The sequence below is a fragment of the Cladophialophora psammophila genome, assembly GCF_000585535.1.
Source record: "Cladophialophora psammophila CBS 110553 chromosome Unknown aczJe-supercont1.3, whole genome shotgun sequence".
Lineage (NCBI taxonomy): Eukaryota > Fungi > Ascomycota > Eurotiomycetes > Chaetothyriales > Herpotrichiellaceae > Cladophialophora > Cladophialophora psammophila.
Window position 1 is genome coordinate 1002619 of NW_006912924.1, and position 20932 is coordinate 1023550.

The 20932-nt window shown below is 52.6% G+C and overlaps 10 protein-coding genes across 10 annotated transcripts; 6 read left to right on the top strand and 4 right to left on the bottom strand.

Annotated features, from left to right (window-relative positions):
• Positions 1–290: 290 nt before the first annotated feature.
• On the top strand, positions 291–2203 carry A1O5_02554 (uncharacterized protein; the record flags this gene model as incomplete). Its single annotated transcript, XM_007743168.1, has 3 exons — positions 291–493; positions 554–962; positions 1016–2203. The coding sequence occupies 3 exons, from the start codon at positions 291–293 to the stop codon at positions 2201–2203; spliced, it is 1800 nt and encodes a 599-aa protein (XP_007741358.1).
• A 195-nt stretch (positions 2204–2398) lies between these two features.
• Positions 2399–2869, bottom strand: A1O5_02555 (uncharacterized protein; the record flags this gene model as incomplete). Its single annotated transcript, XM_007743169.1, has 2 exons — positions 2399–2479; positions 2573–2869. The coding sequence occupies 2 exons, from the start codon at positions 2867–2869 to the stop codon at positions 2399–2401; spliced, it is 378 nt and encodes a 125-aa protein (XP_007741359.1).
• Positions 2870–3396: 527 nt separating this feature from the next.
• On the top strand, positions 3397–5115 carry A1O5_02556 (uncharacterized protein; the record flags this gene model as incomplete). The annotated part of the gene is made up of 5 exons (XM_007743170.1): positions 3397–3783; positions 3859–4370; positions 4426–4518; positions 4609–4727; positions 4790–5115. 5 exons carry the CDS (start codon positions 3397–3399, stop codon positions 5113–5115), a joined length of 1437 nt encoding a protein of 478 aa, XP_007741360.1.
• Positions 5116–5637: 522 nt separating this feature from the next.
• On the bottom strand, positions 5638–7201 carry A1O5_02557 (uncharacterized protein; the record flags this gene model as incomplete). The annotated part of the gene is made up of 3 exons (XM_007743171.1): positions 5638–6938; positions 7002–7081; positions 7143–7201. 3 exons carry the CDS (start codon positions 7199–7201, stop codon positions 5638–5640), a joined length of 1440 nt encoding a protein of 479 aa, XP_007741361.1.
• A 1851-nt stretch (positions 7202–9052) lies between these two features.
• On the top strand, positions 9053–9277 carry A1O5_02558 (uncharacterized protein; the record flags this gene model as incomplete). Its single annotated transcript, XM_007743172.1, has 1 exon — positions 9053–9277. A coding segment is annotated over one exon (225 nt), but the record flags the coding sequence as incomplete, so codon positions are not given.
• Positions 9278–10965: 1688 nt separating this feature from the next.
• A1O5_02559 (uncharacterized protein) lies at positions 10966–11552 on the top strand. The gene is made up of 2 exons (XM_007743173.1): positions 10966–11369; positions 11444–11552. Exons 1-2 carry the CDS (start codon positions 11219–11221, stop codon positions 11527–11529), a joined length of 237 nt encoding a protein of 78 aa, XP_007741363.1. The 5' UTR covers positions 10966–11218; the 3' UTR covers positions 11530–11552.
• A 693-nt stretch (positions 11553–12245) lies between these two features.
• On the bottom strand, positions 12246–13223 carry A1O5_02560 (uncharacterized protein; the record flags this gene model as incomplete). Its single annotated transcript, XM_007743174.1, has 2 exons — positions 12246–13040; positions 13134–13223. The coding sequence occupies 2 exons, from the start codon at positions 13221–13223 to the stop codon at positions 12246–12248; spliced, it is 885 nt and encodes a 294-aa protein (XP_007741364.1).
• A 530-nt stretch (positions 13224–13753) lies between these two features.
• On the top strand, positions 13754–14347 carry A1O5_02561 (uncharacterized protein; the record flags this gene model as incomplete). Its single annotated transcript, XM_007743175.1, has 1 exon — positions 13754–14347. The coding sequence occupies one exon, from the start codon at positions 13754–13756 to the stop codon at positions 14345–14347; it is 594 nt and encodes a 197-aa protein (XP_007741365.1).
• Positions 14348–14879: 532 nt separating this feature from the next.
• On the top strand, positions 14880–16537 carry A1O5_02562 (uncharacterized protein; the record flags this gene model as incomplete). The annotated part of the gene is made up of 3 exons (XM_007743176.1): positions 14880–15005; positions 15057–15167; positions 15230–16537. 3 exons carry the CDS (start codon positions 14880–14882, stop codon positions 16535–16537), a joined length of 1545 nt encoding a protein of 514 aa, XP_007741366.1.
• Positions 16538–16770: 233 nt separating this feature from the next.
• Positions 16771–18698, bottom strand: A1O5_02563 (uncharacterized protein; the record flags this gene model as incomplete). Its single annotated transcript, XM_007743177.1, has 6 exons — positions 16771–17081; positions 17153–17344; positions 17406–17978; positions 18060–18436; positions 18480–18543; positions 18599–18698. 6 exons carry the CDS (start codon positions 18696–18698, stop codon positions 16771–16773), a joined length of 1617 nt encoding a protein of 538 aa, XP_007741367.1.
• Positions 18699–20932: the final 2234 nt, after the last annotated feature.

Consider the following 20932-nt stretch of genomic DNA (forward strand, 5'->3'; position numbering starts at 1 on the left):
GTGTGCCGGGCGGGCAAGGTGAACTTGCTTCCCCGTCGGGAACGCGGCGACGAGATGTGGAGCGGGTTGGGGTACCGACCTTGACCCGGCTCATGGGAGTCCTGAAAGTCTACCCAATCGCTTTCCCTCTCGCAACTAGGGCTGGATCGACATCATCCGTACTCTCAATACATAGTACCTTAGACCAACCGAGGCTTGCACCAAGTTGGTGGACGAGCAGGGTCGCCTTTCATATTGCATATATACGAAAACAACTCCAGGTCACAAGTCATCAGACACAATCAGCCAAAATGCCCAATAAGCTACGAGATGACCTTCACAAGATCGACACCAGCTCTTTTGACTATATCTACGAAGAGAATGCTACGATTCAGCTGAATGACGGGCGCGGCATTGTCCGTTGCAACGTATTCAGGCCGAAAGCGCCCGAAGGAGCAAAGTTCCCTGTCCTGGTAACGTATGGGCCTTATGGCAAGGACGTCCACTACTCGGTGTGAGTCACCGTCTTCTGTGTATACAAACAGGGCCTTGGTTTTCTCACAATTGAATCTAGGTTTCACGCCGCTTCGTTTGCAGAGGTTCCGGAAGAACACCATTCACCACATTCTGCATGGGAGACACCTGACCCTGGATACTGGACTCGACACGAATATGCAATTGTACGGGCCGACGAGGTTGGTCTCGGTCAATCACCAGGTGTGCTCAACACCATGTCCAGAGATACGAGCCTTTGTTTCGTGGACGTGATTGAATGGGCAGCCTCTCAGCCATGGTCTTCAGGAAAGGTTGGTCTCCTTGGGATCAGCTATTACGCCGGTAGCCAGTGGCGAGTTGCCGCGCGACGCCCTCGAGGCCTTGCTTGCATGATCCCCTGGGAGGGCATGAGCGACTATTACCGCGACCGTTGTCGTCACGGCGGCATCTTGTCAAACACCTTCATTGATTTCTGGTGGAATCGACAGGTGAGTGCTTGATCTTCTATGAGCTTTCGTCGCTAATGGTTCTTTGCGTTTAGGTCATTGTCAACCAGTATGGACGGCCTGGGAGGGCTGCACGAAACTGGGGCCCAGATACCATCGAAGGCAGTTTGGATGAGGACGAACTTCGCGCCAACTGCCATGACCAGAACGTAGACAACGTCAGGAACCGCTTCGTCGATGATGAGTACTATGCGAGCAAAGACTACAATCTGTCGGACATAGAGGTGCCCTTGCTCTCCGTTGGAAACTGGGGTGGCATCCTCCTCCACCTTCGAGGCAATGTTGAAGGGTTCCTGAATGCTGGGTCCAAGCACAAGTACATCCGATTCATCACTGGTCGTCATGACCTTCCATTCTACACTAAGGAATGTGTGGACATGCAACGGAGTTTCTTAGACGCCTTCCTCAAAGGACATGATCCTCTGGGGTGGTCATGCGACAAGCAACCAAAGGTTGGGTATAAAGTCAGAATAGGCGACGTCGGTTTCAACGATGCCGCCGCCGAGAGTGCTTATCCCACACGGCACGCAGAGGACTGGCCAATCCCCGGTACGCAGTATACGCGTTGCTATTTGACGCCTAGCCAAGGTCTTATCGAGTCTCCCTATGCTGGGGATGTGAGAAAGTTGTCGTACGAGGCCTTAGGAGATCTTAAGAACCAACATCTTATCCGGTTTACCAGCGAACCGTTCAAGCAGGAGACCGAGTTCACAGGCCACTTCATGGCACACTTGAATGTCTCCGTTACTGCAACGGAAGGTTCGACGAGCAAGCCGAGCGACATTGACCTCTTTATCACCATCCGACATTTGAACGCCCAAGGGAAAGAGATCCTATATACCGGCACTGTTGGAGATCCCGTGCCTGTGACCAAAGGCTGGCTCCGGGCCAGTCTGCGAAATGTCAACGATAAAAGCCCGAGACACAAACCATGGCATCCTCATCGCGAGTACCTGTCTACTGATCATGCACCACTTACCCCTGGACAGGTGTATCCGGTGGACGTGGAGATTTGGCCGACCAATGTCGTCCTGTCGCCTGGAGATCGTCTGGTGCTGGAGATATCCTCGGGCGATACGCAAGGTGCAGGCTTGTTTGAGCATAATTCGAAGGAAGATCGAGACGAAGTGACTTTCGGCGGCGTGAATCATGTTCACTTTGGGAAAGAGCATCAGAATTGGCTATTGATGCCTTTGATTCCGGCAGGCCAACCTTCAGAATAGATGGAGACCGATGTTGACCTATGATTCTGGTATAACAGCAGCAAAATAGAAGAAGTGTGGCCTATATTCAGCCGCCAAACAATCACCTCTGCTGTGCCAAATCCGACTTAATCTAGCATTTTAGGTGTCCGTTATTATGACCTTGGAACACTCGTGACATAACCAATATTCACCCACTCAACCAAATCTTCCCTCCTACCATTCTCCCCCTATTTTGTATCTCATGATACTGTTATTCCATTTTCCTACGGTCGCGCGCCATAATCGGTTCAGATTCTGCATTGCCACCAAAAGTCAGCATTATGTCCCCCCTCTTGATTAAGCTTGTATTCAAAAGATGTAAGAAGATGTGCAAGGATTCTCGCTTACTCCGTAAGTCCAAACACCCGTAAACATGACTATAACCATTGTACCTTCGACACGGTCGAGGCCAGCAGGTCGATCAGAGACTCGATGCGAGCGGCTCGAAGGCCGATACGGAGGTATTCGTCGCCAGTCCGATGGCCAATTTGAACCGGGTTGCGAGACAGGTCCTTCCTGCGGCTGATTCTGCGTCTGCTCTGTAGGGGGTTCTAATGTCTCATCGCTTCCAGTGTGGTGGATATCGTACGCGCGGAGCGTTTCGCGAACCGTGGTAGGTTCTACAATCGTCTCTGTGCTGCTCATTTTTGCTCTCTGGGAAGAAGAGTAGGAGCAAGTGAATCAAGATTGGAGGCTTGCAACGAGCGTGGCAACAACGCAGCTTTCTCTTTTCTCAGTAACCAACAGACCCGCGGCAATTGGAGCTGTACACCATCTGTGTCAGGGCCAGACGGTGCCGCTAGACACGTCGCAGCCCCAGCGTCCGGGCGACCTTTGCGGCGGCTACCTATGGGGAGATCACGCCCGGGCATGCCCTGATGGCCTGATGGATATACACTCCACCCCCATTCCGGGGCGCCTCGGGCAACCCCATATCGGCTGATTTCCCACTTTCTGCGGAACCCCCCCTTCGGAACAGGGACATGGGAGCCTCGACTCGGGTAAGTAACTGTCGGACCGAATTGCTGCTGGCTGATTTTGTCTACGATATTATTGTTCATCAGAGGCAAGAGCGTTCCCGCTTGGATCTCACCCAACATGAGTGAGAGCACAGCTACGCAGGTCTCACGTAACTACCCAGGAACCAGTCTCCTGTGAAAATGATCGTCAAAATGGCAGGCGATTCTTTCTCCCGCATAGAGATATCCAGCATCGAGGGCAGAGCCCAGTCGACGCGACTTCGCCAGAAACTGTTCCATTCTCTCCACACGGCATTGAGATCATCGGAGAAACTCATCAAAGATGCGATCCTGGTGGACAGTGGTCTTAGCGATTCCGAGGTCAATCTCGAGTACGCGCTCGCCATCTCAGAATTGCGCACGCACTATACTTCCATCGATCTGGAAAAAGACCTCAAAGCTCAAAGGGCAGCAGAGAACCTCGGGGCAACGACGAGTGTCGGCACCGTTTATGTGATTCCTGCGAAGCAAAACCTGTTCTATTCTGTCATCTCAGCTCTCACTGCGGCTCTGGCGGCTGGTAACTGTGTAGTCGTCGAGGTATGTTAGTTCTCCTCCTGCAGACGTCACCGGTCAACGTATTCTAGATGCCTCTCTGATTCCAAATGCGTCCAGCTACCTCCTACGCTCACAAAAGTCTCTGGTGTGCTACGCAAAATCTTACCCTCCGCACTCGATGCGGACATTTTCGCCGTCAGCAGCACAAGACCATCAGAGGACTTCCTGGCCAAATGTCACGTTTTGGCACAGTCTGGAGACGAGGAAGTGTCGGCAACAGGCGGTCTGCAGTCGAACTCGTCCCCCAAGGTTGTGGCGGTCGTGGATAGGACTGCAAAGATTCCAGAAGCGGCCATGGCAATCGGTGCATCCAGAGTGTCCTTCAATGGCCGCTCCGTCTATGCTCCCGACGTTATTCTCGTGAATGAGTTTGTCGCCGACGACTTTCTGTATCACCTTGTCCAGGCAGTAACATCGCCCTTGCTGAGTGAGACTCCTCCAAGATCACCACATCTGGCAAAGGGACAGCCCGATGGTTACGCGAGAACGTTGAAGGAATGCGAGGGCAATGAAAGCGTAAGGGTGGTTGTGTCAAGCTCGAACGGCAGCATCGTTGAGGTCAAGGATCGGTAAGCGCGGTACATTCCGGCTCCAGGGTCAGCGCTTATGGGACATTGATTCTAGGTCAAAAGCCCCCCTTGGACGCAGGATAGACGGCCGACTGATCATTGTCACCCGGATCACGAGCTTGGATGATGCTATCGACCTTTGTAACAGGTATGTATAGGATTTTCTATTTTTCTGGCACTCCGTTCCGGCTACAAACAAACGCATGGCACTGGCTGACACGATATCTTGTATTGCCAGCTTCGGAACCGCCCTGGAAGCGAATTTCGTCTTTGCAGCGCCCATTGAAGCAAACTACACAGCGAGATTCATCGATGCACGACTTTCGTGTATAAATCACATCCCTGCTGAGCTGCTAGGTAGGTACCATTCCAATCACCCTCAAGTGAGGCGGTTGATACTGACAGTTTTTCAACAAAAGTCGGCCCTTTCGCGCCCAAGCATCCGACAATCGCACCAAGCCCGAGCCCGCGGTACACCCCGACATTGTTTCGCTCTCCTCGACCACGACTAGCTCATCCATCAGAATTGACGATTATCAGCCAGGATGCCATACGCTCTCGATCGACCAAGGAGCTGGAGTCCTGGAGTCGAGCGGTGCTGCAGCGGGCGCTGCCAGCCATCAACCAGGGCGAAGGCAGGGCCGTTGGCTTCTTCGATCAAGCGTTTATGACGATCGGTATCGTCATCGTCTCGGTGGTGGCAGGGAGCGCCTTTGCCGTTTTTAGAATGATCAGACAGCGGTAGTGGCATATCGTCTGATTCTGAGACTGGAGAGATGGTCCTTTGAAGAGAACCTGCGAGACGGGCGTTGTAATATATATCGGGATGTTCTATGACAAACAAGGCGCTTTCGATCCTCGGATCTTAAAAGGAATCACGAGCTGGTTAGATCGTGCGTGCGAGCCAGTCCCAACATACATTTCCTCGCATACCCAGTGGTGAATCTCGAGTCTGCAAAAGGTCTCACAACTTGATGTTGAGGTGCCGACCAAGGCCACTAAAACCCTCTCTGCAATCAAGTTGCAATTGAGGCCCTTCTATCTAGGCCTTTCCCAGGAGGGGCGTTCAGGAGTGCTTCAGGCCACAGGCCAAAAGGTATCTAGAACAGGGAGGAACTGCCAGAGAAGCAAGAGAACAAGACGGAGCACTTCATGAATACCAAGAAAAAGGTGCATGTGTTGCAGCAGTTAAAGGTTGACGGTGCAACCAATTGAATTGCCCATTGTGTTTCATTTTCGTCAGATTTCCGTCGTCTCTCCGTGATGGTTAGATCAGCTGATATCTCTCGTCGCCGGGACGCTTCTTTGTCAGCTCCTCCACTCTAGTTGCAAGAATCCGTGGCAACTGGTGAGCCTCTCCGAGATACCTTAACGCGCTAACCGCCAGGCGAAGCGCGCTCCTTGCGTTTTGAGACTGGGTGGCTGTCAGGGCCTGGGCATATTTGACCCCATACAAGATGGCGGCCATGCCGAGAGCGAGTCCGAAGCAGGGTGTTCGCCGATAGAGCTTTAAGTCCAATGGAACCAGGTTGATGATGCCATGGGCGGCCGAGATTGACTCCTCGTTGGGGCAGAAGGCCGTTGTCATGAAGTCGGGACCAATGTCAGTCAGATGAGGGAATTTGCGAAGGATCCCTCCAGCTTCCGGCCAGTCAAGGAGAATCCTGGTCAGATGCAGAATCATTGAAGTCGAAAAGAGCTGCTCGTCGATTCTCCCATCGCTTTTCACCACTTCATTGCCACTGAGTTTCATGCAGCTTACTAGGAGGTTCATTTCCTCGACTGCCTGGCTGGCCAGTGGAGGGCTTAGCACTCTTGTCGGGGACTGCCACTCCAGGACTTGGCCCATGAGGTGTATCGAAGCAACCCTGAAAGCGAATGTAGACCAGTAGTGACGCTTTGGTGGTCGGCGTCGATAAAACCGGAGCTCTGATGGTGCATGTTTTGGTGCGAAACATTCCATGTACTCTCGACAGTGGCCGGGCAAGGGGCGATCGACAGGTGCGAGCGACATGCGCATCCAGGAACCGGTGCTTCCAGATGCAGAGAACAACCCCGCAATGAAATACAATTCCCACCACGTTCGGTTCCACATTTCATCGAGGATGGCGGGCGTTTCCCGATCGGGAGCTGTAGCGCTTGGCCTCCTGTTCATCCCGGTCAGCAGGGCCAGATCGATAGCCAGGTCGAGGCGGCGGCATGCCAGAGCTCGGTTGTTGTTTGCGTACTCCGAGAGCGCCAATAGCATGAGACTCTGAACCTTGAAACCGTCATCGGGAACACAGGCTAGGCTGGCTTGAGCTGCCGTGGCCTGGAAAGACTCTGCAACCTCGCGCGTAACAAAGGGCGCGGGAACGAGGGATGAACCAAGGATACACATTGCCGCGATCAAGTGATCGGGCAGAAGACTTGGATTCTTTTGATAAAGCTTCTCGGGTATGATAAAAGGATGCGACGGGAAAACACTGCCATAGAAGACGGACACTAAAGAAGCGGTGAGCGTCGACCGTCTATCGAAGCCAGACGTAGCCGTGGAATCTCGGGAATCCTTCTCTGGGTCCCACAAAACTAGCCATTCGACTTGATTAGTCCCAGCGTGGCCATGGTCCAACTGAGCAGCTGTTGACTTACGTTTGTACTGGAAGGAAGAGGCATTGTCAGTGGAGGCGAAAAACTTTGCATTGTGTTCTCCTCGTGCACGTGTTTGACCCCTATTTCGTTTCCGCTCATTAGTTGAAGCGAACACACACTCTCTCTCAAGCAAGTTCTTACCAGGAGCCCGCGGGAGTGTGTCCTATCCCATAGCAGCCCTGCAGAAACTCACTATCCATTCTCGTCTTGTTTTTGGGTGATTAAGGAAGCCGTCTCTTTCCCCGAGTGTTTCTCGGCCACCGGTGGAACAAAAGCTGCAGAGATTTCCTCTTTATATTTGTGACATGTCAACTCCCTTGTTCAGCACGAGCCTGATGGTCGCCGATGGGAATAGACCCCGAGGTCCTGCTTTATGATTGGTCTACCCAAACAAGCCTAGAACAATACAACCTAGTAGCCTTTCGGCCTCTTCACATCAACCCTATAAAGATCAGTCATGTGGACGATTTGTGATCTACTGGCACCCTCCAGTTTCTCGGTTCATTCCTAGGTACGAGGCGAGGTGACATGACTATCCAGTGCTTTCCTGCTCTCAAGTCGACCGAAGAATGAACTGCCATCGTTAGCAGTATCTCTCTCAAACCTCTCCAGTCCTAGATCCTTGTTAATGGAGACACCGAGGACAAGGCCTGCCCGGGTCTCTTGTGATCGGATGATGTGTGCGACTCTGGATTGCGTGGTTGCAAATCCCTACTTAGAATATTGTTGTGGTGAAAACGCGAGAGAAAGGATTCCATTCTGCGTCTAGCTCAATCATATATCTATTCTGCTCGATTCCGAGGGCCAAAGTTCTCTGCGGCTTTAGCTGTGGACACCACCTCCGTCGATCATTCAACTCATGCCTCTGACTGTTGGCCTCCTAGCGGGGATCAGACTGACGACGCGAAATGTCGCGGCTAAGTTGCATCAGTTGGCAGGGTTTGGAGGGCTTTCTTTTATGAACTGGACGGTTATTTGAAGTCGGTTCTGAAGGGCAGCTGGTTGACCATCCACATCGAATGCGGCGTAATTGTGACCACCATTTCGTGCATTTCTTCATCCCGGAGGTTGACAAACCCCTTGACCGATGATCCTCGTAAGGTTGCAGCAGCGATATTATGAAAGCACATTTCAACCAGCTTCCTGTTGTAATGACTCCATTTGTTCGCTGCTGCCTAGGCAGAAAGCCACACTCTCGATAGTCAACCTTGTCTCAGAGCACTCTGAGCTCTCCGGGCTCGGTGACTTTCAACCGGGGAATTTCCAGAATTTCTACTGGATTGGATTGAGTGGTGGGGATTTTTCAAGCTCGGCTGGATGAGCTTCAGCAGGTTCTCAAATGGATCTTGATGGCCACAGAAAGGACATGTGTGTGGGTTGCTGGTGGCACGACTCTCAAGTCATCTCGGCCAGTATTGCGCTACTTTGCCATTTTGAGAGCAGAGCTGATGATGACGGCGCTGGGACCTGACATTGTTCGCGAATCGAAAAAGACCCCGCCTGGTCACCGCCGGCCAAAATGATTCGCAGATTTGCAGAGGTGAAGTGGAGTGATTCGCCGTCTCGGGTATTGATTTGATCCTGAGCTCGCCCGTTTTTGTTTTTTTTGTGAGAGCAAAATATCCTTTGCATGAATTTTCTTCTTTTCTTCGATGCTGCCTTTGTTGGTTGTACCCCGTGCCTTTATCTGCAAGGAGGATGACTGAACTCAGGAAGAGAGCTTGCGCAGGGTGCGGTAAGCTGCCTATCAAGCCCTACGTCGAATCGTCTCGAGTTCTGCACGTCTGGCAGAGTCGAGGAAAATCACATGCGACGGAGCCCTACCTTCGTGCACGCGATGTGTTGGTCTTAAGATTGGCTGCCACTATCTACCTCGGAAACCCTTGAGATGGCTAAGGAAACAACCAAGTTCGTTTCGTCCCCAGACTCTCCGACTGTTAGTCTCGCCGTTGCTACACCGACAGACTTGTCACACAGCCAATTGTCCGCAGCCCAAGGTTCTTTGACGTAAGCTAGCACCGCTTGGCTAGCGGGTGCACATCTAACGCAATGACCCAGCTCCCATGGCACCACCAACACTACCGGTAATCTTGTTCCCCAGCTCCACGGGGTGGGCGTGCATTTCTATTCTTTATCTGGCACTCGATGGATGCAAGGCGATCCCTAATCTCCGATTCCCCGGATCTCTCGCGGTGCTGCGTGCGGCTCTTGTCTCTGCTGCCGACGTACTGAAGTGTCAGGGGTGTGCGACGAGATTCCTGTCGGGGATGCAGAATGCATAGCTCATTGGCGTGGTTCTTCTATCGGCTGCAGAATGTCACTCCAAGATTTTGCATTCACTAACATCGACGGACCATATCGCCGGCAATGCTCACGCCAAGCGAACTGTCAGTCTCCGGAGCCTTGACAGCGACTGCGACAGGGCCGCAGCAGAAGCTGCCTTCGATCTTTCGTTTACGACAGAGCTGGATGAGGCCGAGTGGAGATGCCTGGCGAAGAAATCATCGTTGCGTGAAATCCACGACACGTCCGACACGTCGCGACCTTGCTTCATGCGCGTGTTGAGCAATCTGGAAAGACGTCCAGTATTTTGGCACACGGTTTCACCTCCGCCAGATGCTCCTATCCAGTACTACCTTTCAGACGACTTGTTCTCCTGACCGACCGGTATGTCTCTTAGTGGCGGACAATGCTCGTCGCCTCGTTGACTCTCTGAAAGGCGGTTGACACTTGGACGCTTGGTAGGATGCACATAGAAATAAGGATCTGAGGACATGAGCATCTGACCCGGTCTGACCTGCTTCATACCGTTGGACTAGCCCGATTCGGATATTTCCTGGATCTCTTGGCACTACCCGGTACGGCACCGGCTACTATTCAAAGCCTCTACTGTCACAGACAGAACTTCTCTTCCTTCTCAATCGATCAACTATTGACCACTAGATCGGTCCAACACATACAACCATGACTGCTATTGCGGAATACGAGGAAACAGAAGCCGGATTCAACGAGTTACACTGTCGGGAATTTTGCATCCTTGTCAGCACTTCATCCAGATCTGGTTTCTCGACTTGTAAAGGTATTTTAAAGTGAATTTTCAAGCAAGCTGTAGTGCCACATCTGTGGTGATGTCGACCGACTTAACAAGGCCCGCATCAAGATCCAAAGCAAGCTCTTCAATTCTGATGCTTCTGACGCCGTTTCGTGAACACAGAGAAGCCTGAACGAACAGATTCATTCGGACCAAGGGTTGCCCAAATTGGCAGAGAAATCGGGTTGGCCGATCCTGAGGCTGGCTAGCCGAGATCGTTCGATCAGAGAGATCACAGTGCTGGCCAAAGCGGTTCAAGTTGTCTGACTGTCTATTCAGAACTGACACTGAGGTCAATAGGCTTGAAAAGACCTCGACCTGGTTTGTAGCATGCTGTTACAGCTAGATACAATTGAGTCACTGAAGAACGGAGTCCTCCGGCGGCCAAGCAAGGCATTCGAGTGAAGCTTTGTTCCATCTCTTGGACGATTCCAGCCGCGGGCAGCGAACAACCATGCCGAAACTAGGCGATGGTAACTCCACGGCTCTTTTTGATTGTGATACACAGCTATCAAGCAAAAGGAGCGAACCTTGGGAGAATTTTGGTCCTGTTAATCTGGCTAATCTATCAAGAACAGAATGTCACCGAACATCCGGCCTCCACAGCGTTGTCGAGTGTCAAGAACGAAGGGCACCGAAGGGTGATAGCTTCGTGGAGATATTGATCAGCTTAGCCACTGAATAGAGCAGTGATGAATATTGTCCTTCAGTACGCAAAGCCAGGGTTGCAACCCTTTTTTTGCCGCGGTGGTTCGGGGGCTCATTCAATTTTGATGGTGAGCAAGTTTTTATTTCTCCGTCCTGAATCGAGAGGCTCTCATATATATCTATAGTGGTGCGCCAACGGGGCCCCAACTTCATGAGCTTTCGCACAGCCGAACAATGACTTATGATTGTCTTATTGTCGGAGGGGGGGGGGCCGCAGGTCTTAGTGTTGCACTTGGTCTCGGTCAAGTTAACCGCTCTTGTGTCGTATTCACTCATCAAAAGCATCGAAATAAAGGTGCAAAACACATCCATGCGGTGCTAAGCCGAGATCATACCGATCCACATTCATTCTACGACCTGCCTCGGAAGCAAATTGGAAGGTGCCAGAACACCAATTTCGTAGGGGCCGAAGTCGTCGATGTTGCTCGAACAGCTGAGGCACTTTCGAGTTTCGTCGCCATGGGCGCTGAAGGAAGATGCTGGCAGGGCAGGAGCATTGTCCTTGCAACAGGCGTGCATGACCTTCAGCCCGATCTTGAGGGTTATGCGGAGAATTGGCCCGCGAATATGTACGACCTTCCTAGCACATTGATATTGGGACTGCCCCCCAATAGCCTAGGTTTTGCTAACCGACGTATTCCAGATATCAATGCCTGTTTTGCGATGGCTACGAACGCAGAGAGCTGCCAAAGGGGGTTCTTCTGTGCTATCCCTCCTTCAACCCAATGATGGCAGAGATGGCTACGATGTTGCATTGCATGTCTTCGCCACGGGTAAAACGCGGTAGTCCGCCACTGAAAGGAGCTCCCAGCCCAAGGTGGTCGACCGTGTTCACTAACGGGCCTCCAAACGTCCACTGCGATCACTGGATACTTGCGCCGCTCACCGCATGCGCGTCGACAGAGGACCAGTCGTGAAATTGGTCGCCGAAAAGAGGGTGTATACGTTCATGTCCGCAACGAGGATGGTTCTCCATCGGCGGTACACATGGCGTTCTTGTTTCATAAACCACCGACTGCCCCCGCGGCACCACGACTTTTGTCCCAATTAGGGATTGAGCTCTCCCCAACTGATACTGTTGCTTTGGCGCGTCCTCCCTTCGAGAGCACCAATATACCTGGCGTTTTCGTTGCTGGAGAGACCTGCATAGAGATGACTCACGCAACCAATGCCACGTATACCGGTATGATGTGTGCTGGTGGTGTAAGTCGCTACCGCAACGATCTCGACGATCAACCTGCTGCCTTCCTCGTGACTGGCACACTCTATACGGATAAGCATAAAATAAGGGCTTCAGCGAATTGCTTTCCCGTCGTTCTTCACGGTAGCTTACATTCCAAAAGTTCTGTCGAAGAATCCAAGCATGGTATCCTTGCTCTACGCTGTAGAATCCCTTGGCAAAATTAAAGCTGAAGGTAACGCGTACCGCTACGTACAGTGCAAAATCAGGCAGCCACAGTCGCCATTCTGGGGTGAGGCAACTTCTCCGTCTCCTGTCGTCCTAGGAACATCTTCTCCCTCTCATCCTTATAACGACCGAACGTGAACTGCGAGTTTGCCATGTTGACGAGCTCCCACGTCTCGGCAGCCAGCATATTAGGCTCGGCCTCGTCTTCGAAGTCGCCCGCCGCACCAGCCGCGAACAGTGCCGGCATCCAATGGTCATCAGTAGCCTGGGCCTCGCGATACGCCGGGTGCTGCATAAGACGGACCATGGCCTTTCTCAAAGCCGGGCCGCGATTCTTGGTCACCACGTCTTCAGTGGCTTGTCTGAAATCGAGGGCCCATGCTTCGGGCGGACGCTCCTGGCCCAACGACTCCCGGTACAGAAGCATGTCCGTCCAGGCGTTGCGGTAGAGATTGTGGACCGCGCCGCCCGTGCCGATGAGCAAGTATCCTTCCTTTCTGAGCGGGCGCAGCGTCGCGCCAACTTTGACGTGGTACCACGGGTCGTATCGCGCGTTGGTCGAGATGATGGTCACCGGCGGACACTTGGTATGGTCCGGGAACATGCGGATGAGGATCATGAAGACGTCGTGGATCCAGGTGAAGTCCGGGTTGGGCCCGACGTTGAAGCCCTCAGCCTGGAGCATGGATATGCATCTCTCGGCCGTAGCTAGGTCTGGGTTCGGTTTCCAGTCCTTGTACAATGCTGGACTGGAGAATGGGCAGAAGCTCTTGCCTGGGGCTGGGTTGGTGGCCACTTCGATCTTGTCGCCGAGGCAGGCCCAGTGCGCCCCCTGAGCGAGGACATCAGTCAGCGTCATGTTCTCAAACAAGCGAGTTATCACGACACGGATACCTAGAAAGTCTTCCTATGAGTGGAGACGTACCATCATGACGAGTCCCTTGACATTATGAGCGAGGGCTTCTTCTCCGCACTTGGTCCAATAGGCTCCGGCCTCGGTGTCGGCCTCGAGCATGCGGGTTGAACCGTGAGAAAAGAAGTGTACTGGTGTTATACCTGGGAAGCTGTCAGCAGCCGGTCTGTGAATGCTTCACTATTGGGAGGCAGTTACCCATGATTGCCTTGCCAGAGGTACTGGAGAGTGATCTGGAGGAGTACAGTTTTGTGTCAATGTCGGGTGGACCTGATCTCAACAGTTATTTAGGCCGTCGGCGACGACATCATTGCCCATCCCGAGTTACCGGAATTTCCATGGTGTCTTGTAGCTGACCACAAGGCCCGGCGTGGGTCCTCCAGCTTTTGCAGATGATCGAGGAAGCCGAGCGGCCCAGCATGGGGTTCCGGGACCCCGCCGCCAGGAGGCGGCGTCGATCATCCATGGGCCATGGCCATGTTCCGAATAAACCCCCCCGAAAGCCCGGTGGAGATTTGCAACCGTATCCTCACATCCGGTGATATGAAAAACGAGTTCTGGAACAATAAAATCCGAGGTGAAGTACTCCATACCCGTTCGACCCTTTATGCATTTGTCGTGGAAATAGCAGAATGACTTCACAAACACGTCCTCCTACTGAAGCCCAATTGGCCACAGATCTGCCTGGATTGACAGCATACATTACCGGCCACAAACCATCCACAGGAGACACAACCATTCAAGAGAAACGACCAGCAAAATGGCGCTCGATCGACAGCGGGGGCATGACCTTCCACGAGGTCTTCACCACGTCTGAGTTTCCCGTCTCAATGAACAACGATATCGACATCAAGAAACACGACCAGCGGATCAACTCAGGAAAGATGGGCATCGTCAACCCCAGTGGGACGGTCTTGAGATTTGTCGACTTTGCTCCCGAGTTTGAATCCATGATGCATCGGACCAGGAGTTTGGACTATGGGATTGTGGTCGAAGGTTCCATCGAGCTGATCCTCGATTCCGGCGAACGGCAGCTCCTGCAACGGGGCGATGTCTGCGTGCAACGGGGCACCAACCACGCTTGGAGGAACCCAAGTAAGACTGACTGGACCAGGGTTGTCTACATCTTGCAGGACTCACAGCCGGTTGAGGTGCAGGGTAAGCCTATGAAGGAATACCTAGGCCGAAGTGAAGGAGAGATTCCTCCTAGCGGCAACGACAACTAGACTACTTTACGTATTGAAGCCCATGCAGAGACGAAAATCTTGAGTCTCTTGACATTTCGCTCAGCCTTCTTCACAATGCTCGTGCGAATTGATGTCTAGCCGTTGATCTTCCTCTCTTGCGTGCTTTGGAACTCACAAATGATGAGGCATCAGCTTTCCATCGCACTCATATCCGTGGAGTCTATTGCCCTACGTTCTGGCATGTTTAGGACCTGGGGATCCGCAAAGCTTTCCCCATACAACGTTGGTATGTGCGCCTACCACGCACTACCCCTTCACTTCAACTCCTCAACGCTGCACCTCGGATAACTGTTTCGACTATGGATTGTCAAGGTTCCCATCCCCCCATGGAGCCGTCCAGAGATTTGACCTGTGGGAGTGCCAGAGACTTGCAAATATATACCCATGGCGAGCAATTGCTTGCCTCGCCGTCCTACATGTCCGCTATTTGCGGAGGCGTAACAGCATCTCTCATTCAAGAATCAAAGCGACAGAGTGCATGGCTGGCGCAACAACAAGCCCCAGGGTAGAAATGTCGTTCTTCAAGGCCGTCCAGACCTCGGGCAGGGAGCTGTCCCATGAGACTATGAACGGAAAGAAGTTCCGGCTGTTAGGTCTAGCTATAGCAATCTTTGTGGTGGCCAGGTTTATTCTTCAGGTGAGGCCGGATATTGTTCATGCGATGCACCTAAATTGACGACAAGCTGAGACAATCTACAATGTATTTCTGCACCCAATAGCATCAGTCCCAGGACCATGGCTTGCAAAAGTCTTTGGAGCCTACATGGCTCCCGCTCAAGCAGGTCTTCACAGAGCCCAGGTATGAACCTAATTGGAGACAAAACCCTTTTCGGTGCAGAGGGTTGGCTGACGGAGAAGCAGACACTGCGGAGTTTGCATGACAAGTACGGTCCTGTCGTTCGGATAGGAACCAACGAGGTATCCATCTCCGAATGGACCGCTTACCGCCAAATATATAGCCAAAAGGGCAGTAATAAGACACATCATTTCTACGAGGACACTAAACTAGCTGGTCCCGGAAATCTCTTTACTATCATCAACAAAGAGGCACACTCTGGACGCCGAAAACTGCAAAACCCAGCGTACTCTCAACAGGCCGTCTTGGAAAATGAGGACTTTATTGCCAACAGAGCCGATGTGTTGGTGAGGCGTATCATGAATTCACACGCAGGGAACCAGTCATCCAAAACTGTTGCTGACGTTTTCCTCCTCGATGGCCTCTTCAGCCTGGAAGTCATATTGAAATGTGCCTTCAATCGTCACTACGGAGACTCGCCGGCAGGGGATTCTTTGACGCTGCTCAGGGCCATGGACTCCAGCGCCGTAGCGATCCAAGTCCGCGCTGCTCTCCCATTCATCACTCGATCTCTTGGAAAGCACATCCCGGGCAATATCGGGAAGTCCTACAGAGGATGGGACGTGTGGGAATCAATGACGAGAACTTTGGTGGAGCAGTTCCAGCAGAACGAAGCAGCTTCAGATGTCCGACAACGCTTCATGACCACACCGATGATCGTCAACGAAGATACCTACCTGGGCCGCAAAATGAACCAGGAAGAGCTTGTGGACGACATGATGGCCGTTGCCTTTGCCGGCAGCGGCACAACCTCCACCACGCTGACCTACCTGATATACTCTCTCGCGCGCGACCACAAGAGACAAGACCGTCTAAGACAAGAGCTGCAGACCTGCAACGAGACCCTGAATGACCTCAAAGACCTGCCGTTCTTGAACGCAGTCATCAAGGAAACCATGCGCGTCTACCCTACCATCATGTCGACTTTACCCCGTGTCTTGGATGAGCCGTTGACGGTGGACAAATACGTCTTGCCCAAGGGCACCTTCGTCGGCATGCAGAACTACGTCCACCACCGGGACCCCCGGCTGTATCCCCACCCGGACGAGTGGTGGCCAGAACGTTGGCTCGAGGACGGTTCGAACGTCAAGGACATGAACGCGGCGCTCACCCCCTTTTCACTGGGCCCGTACAACTGCATCGGTCAGAATCTGGCCAGAGCGGAATTGTACTTGGCTGTGAGCAAGGTCTTTAGGAAGCTGCGACTGACTCTGAATGCGGACATGACGGACTGGGACATGGAAATGGAAGATCGGTTTAACATTGCTCCCAAGGGACGGCGTTGTCTGGTGGATGTTGAGGTCTCGAATTGATATTTCACAGAATAGTCACCGACAATACGCAGAGTATCATTATGGTGACAACATAAGCGAGAAGGTTAGATGGAGAGAGGCCGAGAGATGCCGGCCAAGTGCTAGTATAGCTATATATAAATTGAGTTTGCAGGACACTTGCACAACGGGCAACGCTCGAGGCCATGATCCATCCCAACTCCAAAACGGTCCACCAGATACGTACCTACCTAGGCTACATACCTACAGCGGGGTCATTCCAAACAAGTCTCAAGACCGACCTTCTCATACTGCGGGAAGAAATTGGCACAGGCCTCCCTGTATTCCCTCTCGATAGCCTGACGCCTCGCCTGGGACCGCACCGTGAGTTTGACGGGGAAGTCGTACGCGCACGCGGTCAGGCCTTCTCTGTACCCCGTGACGACGTCGGTGTCGGGCTGGATAGGCTTGCCGGTCGCCGGGTCGGTCGCCTTCTCAATGTCAAACGCCCACAGGATCTTGGAGATGGCGTGGAACAGATTGCGCTCCGCCAGGTGGATGCCAGGGCACAGGCGGCGACCGTGGCCTGGGAAATTTGGTCAGAACACAGAAAAGAAATCAGCGCGCTGGGAGGGAAGGAAGCTCGGCATTACATACCATATCCATAGTGATCGCGGTTCTCGTAGTCAGGGGAATTGGCGTACTCTGCAGCGAGCAACGTGCGGCCTTTGTAGTGGTCTGGGTCAAAGACTTCGTGGTTGGGGAATTTCGCGTCGTCGTGGTGAAGGCCCCAGACGTTGACGAAGCATATTGTGCCCTTTGGCAAGAATTTGCCGTCGATCCATTCATCTGCACAGAAACCCTATCAGTGGCTGAACAGGCCATAATTTGAAGGACGATAATACGATACCTTCAGAAAGAGCGTGTGGTACCGAGAGAGGAGCCACAGGTCGCCAGCGGTGGGATTCTTTGACGATCTGGGCTACGTACGGCAGCTTGTTGTAGTCAGACCATTCTGGAACCCTGTCCTCGCCTAGCACCGAGTCGATTTCGGCTTTTGCTCTTTTCTGCACCTCCGGGTACACCACCATGGCTTGTACAAAGGAGGTGAGCACCGAAGCTGAGGTGTCGGAGCCTCCCTTGATGGTGACACCGGCGAGTAAAGTGATTTGGTGAGTGGTCAGCCCTGTCTTCTCTTGCTGATCTAGTAACCGGTCCAGGACAGTGTGCTGAGATCCAATGGCCTGTCGTCTTTTCAACACCGAGTTCAAAAGGCCGGTGTAAAGTGTGTGCATCTCATCGTGGACCACTGTGGCTCGGGTCACCCAGTTGCCGAGGAATCTTTCTGGGATCGCCTTCAAGAAAGGGAAAATGTCGACGGGCGGAGTGGCTCCGAATTCCTGTATCCTGGCCCATTTCTGGAGCAGCGCCTCGAGTCTTTCCATATGAGCTGCCTTAGAGGATGGAGAGCGAATGCCATAAACTGGCCCGAATGACAAACGTCAGCATCATCTCTACCTACCAGAGCCCGTCAGTCCTCAGGGACTAAGTAGGCTGCACTTACCCACGCTCATGACGATGCTGTTGGTAGTCCTCTTGAGATGATTACCCCAGTCTTCAGGGGTTTCGAGCATGTCATGAAGCAACTGGACCATCTCCGATTGTTGAATCTTGGTGTGCTCTTTATCGCACAAGGCTTCTGTAAAGTCCTGATGAATGACTTTTCTCATCACCCGCCAAGTGGGCGTGTTATTCATGAGAAGCACATGGTCGCCTTCGCCAATAATCCGGCCGACTTCATTCGGCGGACGGTTACTGGACGTGGCACTCTTCTTCTCTAAAAGTTGTTTGATGATCCGCCGGTCTGTGAGAACAGCTACAGTACCAGGTCCCAGTTTAATGGTATACAAGCCGCCATACTTCTTGGCCCATTCAGTGAATCTAGGGTGGTCAGATTGAAATGTGGCAGAGCGAGGAGACTCACTGAAGGTAGAGCTTCTGCTTGGGGAGCTGATGTAAGTTACCAATGACGGGCAATGTTGGCGGCCCTACGTCAGATTGTTTAGCAATGTAAACTTGCAGTAGGAAGAATGTTGGATATACCATCTGGAAAATTGCGGCCTCGTTTGCCGACGAATAAGCAAACATATAGCAAGAAGCTCGCCGCAAGAAGGGCGCTGCCTAGCAGCAAGAAGGATGTCATGGTTGATGCGGTGTGAGAGATGAGATGTTGAGGATGGTTAGGAGGGATTAAGGCCTCGAATCCAGATTGCTAGCCCTTCCCATTACTATATGGTGAGTATTCACATGTTTTCGTGTGCAAGTGTCCATTGAGAGCACAAACAATGACAGACCCCAGCATCATTCCCCGCATCTGCAGGAACCGACACTGGAGCCGGTGGCGCTAAGGTCAGTCCCCATTCTTCATCCTGGTCCTCTTTTCTCTGTGCCCCATGTATTGCCGTGGCGGTACCCCGCTGCTCGTGTTGTTGTGTGGGGAACCCCATCTCAGTGTTGTTGGTCAGTGCTGCCCCCGGCCGAAACACTTTCCATTAGAAAGAACAGAGATCGCAGGGACTCCCCATCGATGACAAACGGACATGAGAGATTGGTGCAGAAATAGTGGTTAAAAAGAGTGAGGTTGCACGGGAGAGCTTGCACTGATCTGCAGCGTGACGAGGCTGAACCCCTGAAGCACAAATGGATTGAAGACCCCGCACGGATGGCAGCATTTGCTACCTGGCCAAGAACAGACGCGGCCGACAGTTCAAAATGACACGAGCGAAAGAATTTCACCACTTTATACCAGTCTGCATAATTTCCTTTGGAACCTCAGGTGAGTGCGAGGGCGGGAGGAGGGAGAGAGGGAGGCTAGGAGGCTAAGTGCCGATTCACAGTGGAAATCGGCCGAGGAGTTGCACGTGATCACGGAGCTGATTTAATCCGGTCCGATTGCGGGACAAACTGCGCCGCCAGATTTCCAACTGCGTTTGCCGCAAGCACCACCACAGTTGGGGAGACATGCACATTGCCCTGCGCAGGACGTTGTGCTAGTCTATTGTCTGTCATGCAACAATCCTTTTCTAGATTGAGGTCACACTGAGTGACGAGCATCAGAGCTTCAACCCCGCCACAACCGTCTTCTTCGGCCATGGAGAGAGACCAAGGCCGCTGAGCGAATAGCATGGCTATGCTTCATACAAGAGTGCCAACAATGCGCAGCCACGATGGCCAGTGTACCTTTCGCATATGGCAGAGCCGGCTGCGTGCTCTGTGCCTCACTGGGAGACATGATGGACGTCTAGAGCCCCCAGAGATCAGTCATTTCAGTTGCATCATGTAGGTGGACGAGGAGGTCAAACCAGTATAAAAGAGAGATCCAAACATCACCCATCATCCCTCTCTCGGTCACACTAATTAAAGGGCTATTCAGCAACCATGAGCTTCCTCGACTTCCTCGCAAGGGTCGTCGGGGTTGCCGGATCGATCCTCAAACGTCCTGTACGTCGCTCTGAGCCATGACCAACTCGAGTCTTATGAAGTGACTGTAGTGCAACAAGAAAACCTCGAATCCTCAGCCGCCTCAGCAAAGCCCCAAGCAAAGGGCCACACTCGATCCCATCGCTGCCCCTACAGCATCGCAGAACGACCCCGCGCCGACGAAGAAAGGAGACACCATATCTCCCCCACCTCAGACGGAACGACGCGGCTTGATTGTGCCTCGTGTTTGCTCGACGACGCTGCCTCGGCGATGTGATACAGGGATCCAAATATCTCGGATAGTGTTGTCGCAGGCTGCACGCGTTGGGAGAAAGTATGACGTCTTTTGACTCGTAGTATTTCTAGTGTATACCCGCCGATCTGTATAAACCAACAAATCTTGTGCGAACTCAAGCCATCTTCAACCTTGCACGTGTTTGAAAAGTGCCAAACCAGCAGTGTGACTCCGCAACTGCCTCGAAGCAGTATGCCACCTTGATATCATCTCCCCCGTTCGGACGCCCAAGGGCCCCAATCCCACTCGAAGTATTGTACAGCTTGGCCTTGCAGCTAGTGCTTGTCCATTCTATTGCTATGACCTGCCATAGCCTGGAGCAGGAAACTGACTCAACCTGCTCGAACCAATCGCCTCCGAACAAGAGGTCGAGGACCGCTTCTTGAATCATGGCGCGTGCTGTCAGAAGGATCAAGCTTACGAGTGGCTTCGGCTTTCTTGAGGATGATGATCCTAAAAGCCCTAGAAATTTTGTTCCAGGTATGGTTAAATGTCGCTGTACGGACCACGCAAGTGACCCTAAGACATAATGCTAGCCTTCGGCATGCCTTCAAAACTCCCGACCGCTCCCACCATCAAAAGCCTATGTGGATGGTCCCGGGATCAAAAGAGAACGCCTGACGGCCCAATTCGCTGGAGGCCCAAGACGTAAGAACGACTTC

Coding starts and splice junctions, on each gene's coding strand:
- A1O5_02559 (XM_007743173.1), top strand. CDS start 11,219: ATGTTGCTCGAACAGCTGAGGCACTTTCGAGTTTCGTCGCCATGGGCG. Junction 11,370..11,443: donor GAGAATTGGCCCGCGAATAT/GTACGACCTTCC, acceptor GACGTATTCCAG/ATATCAATGCCTGTTTTGCG.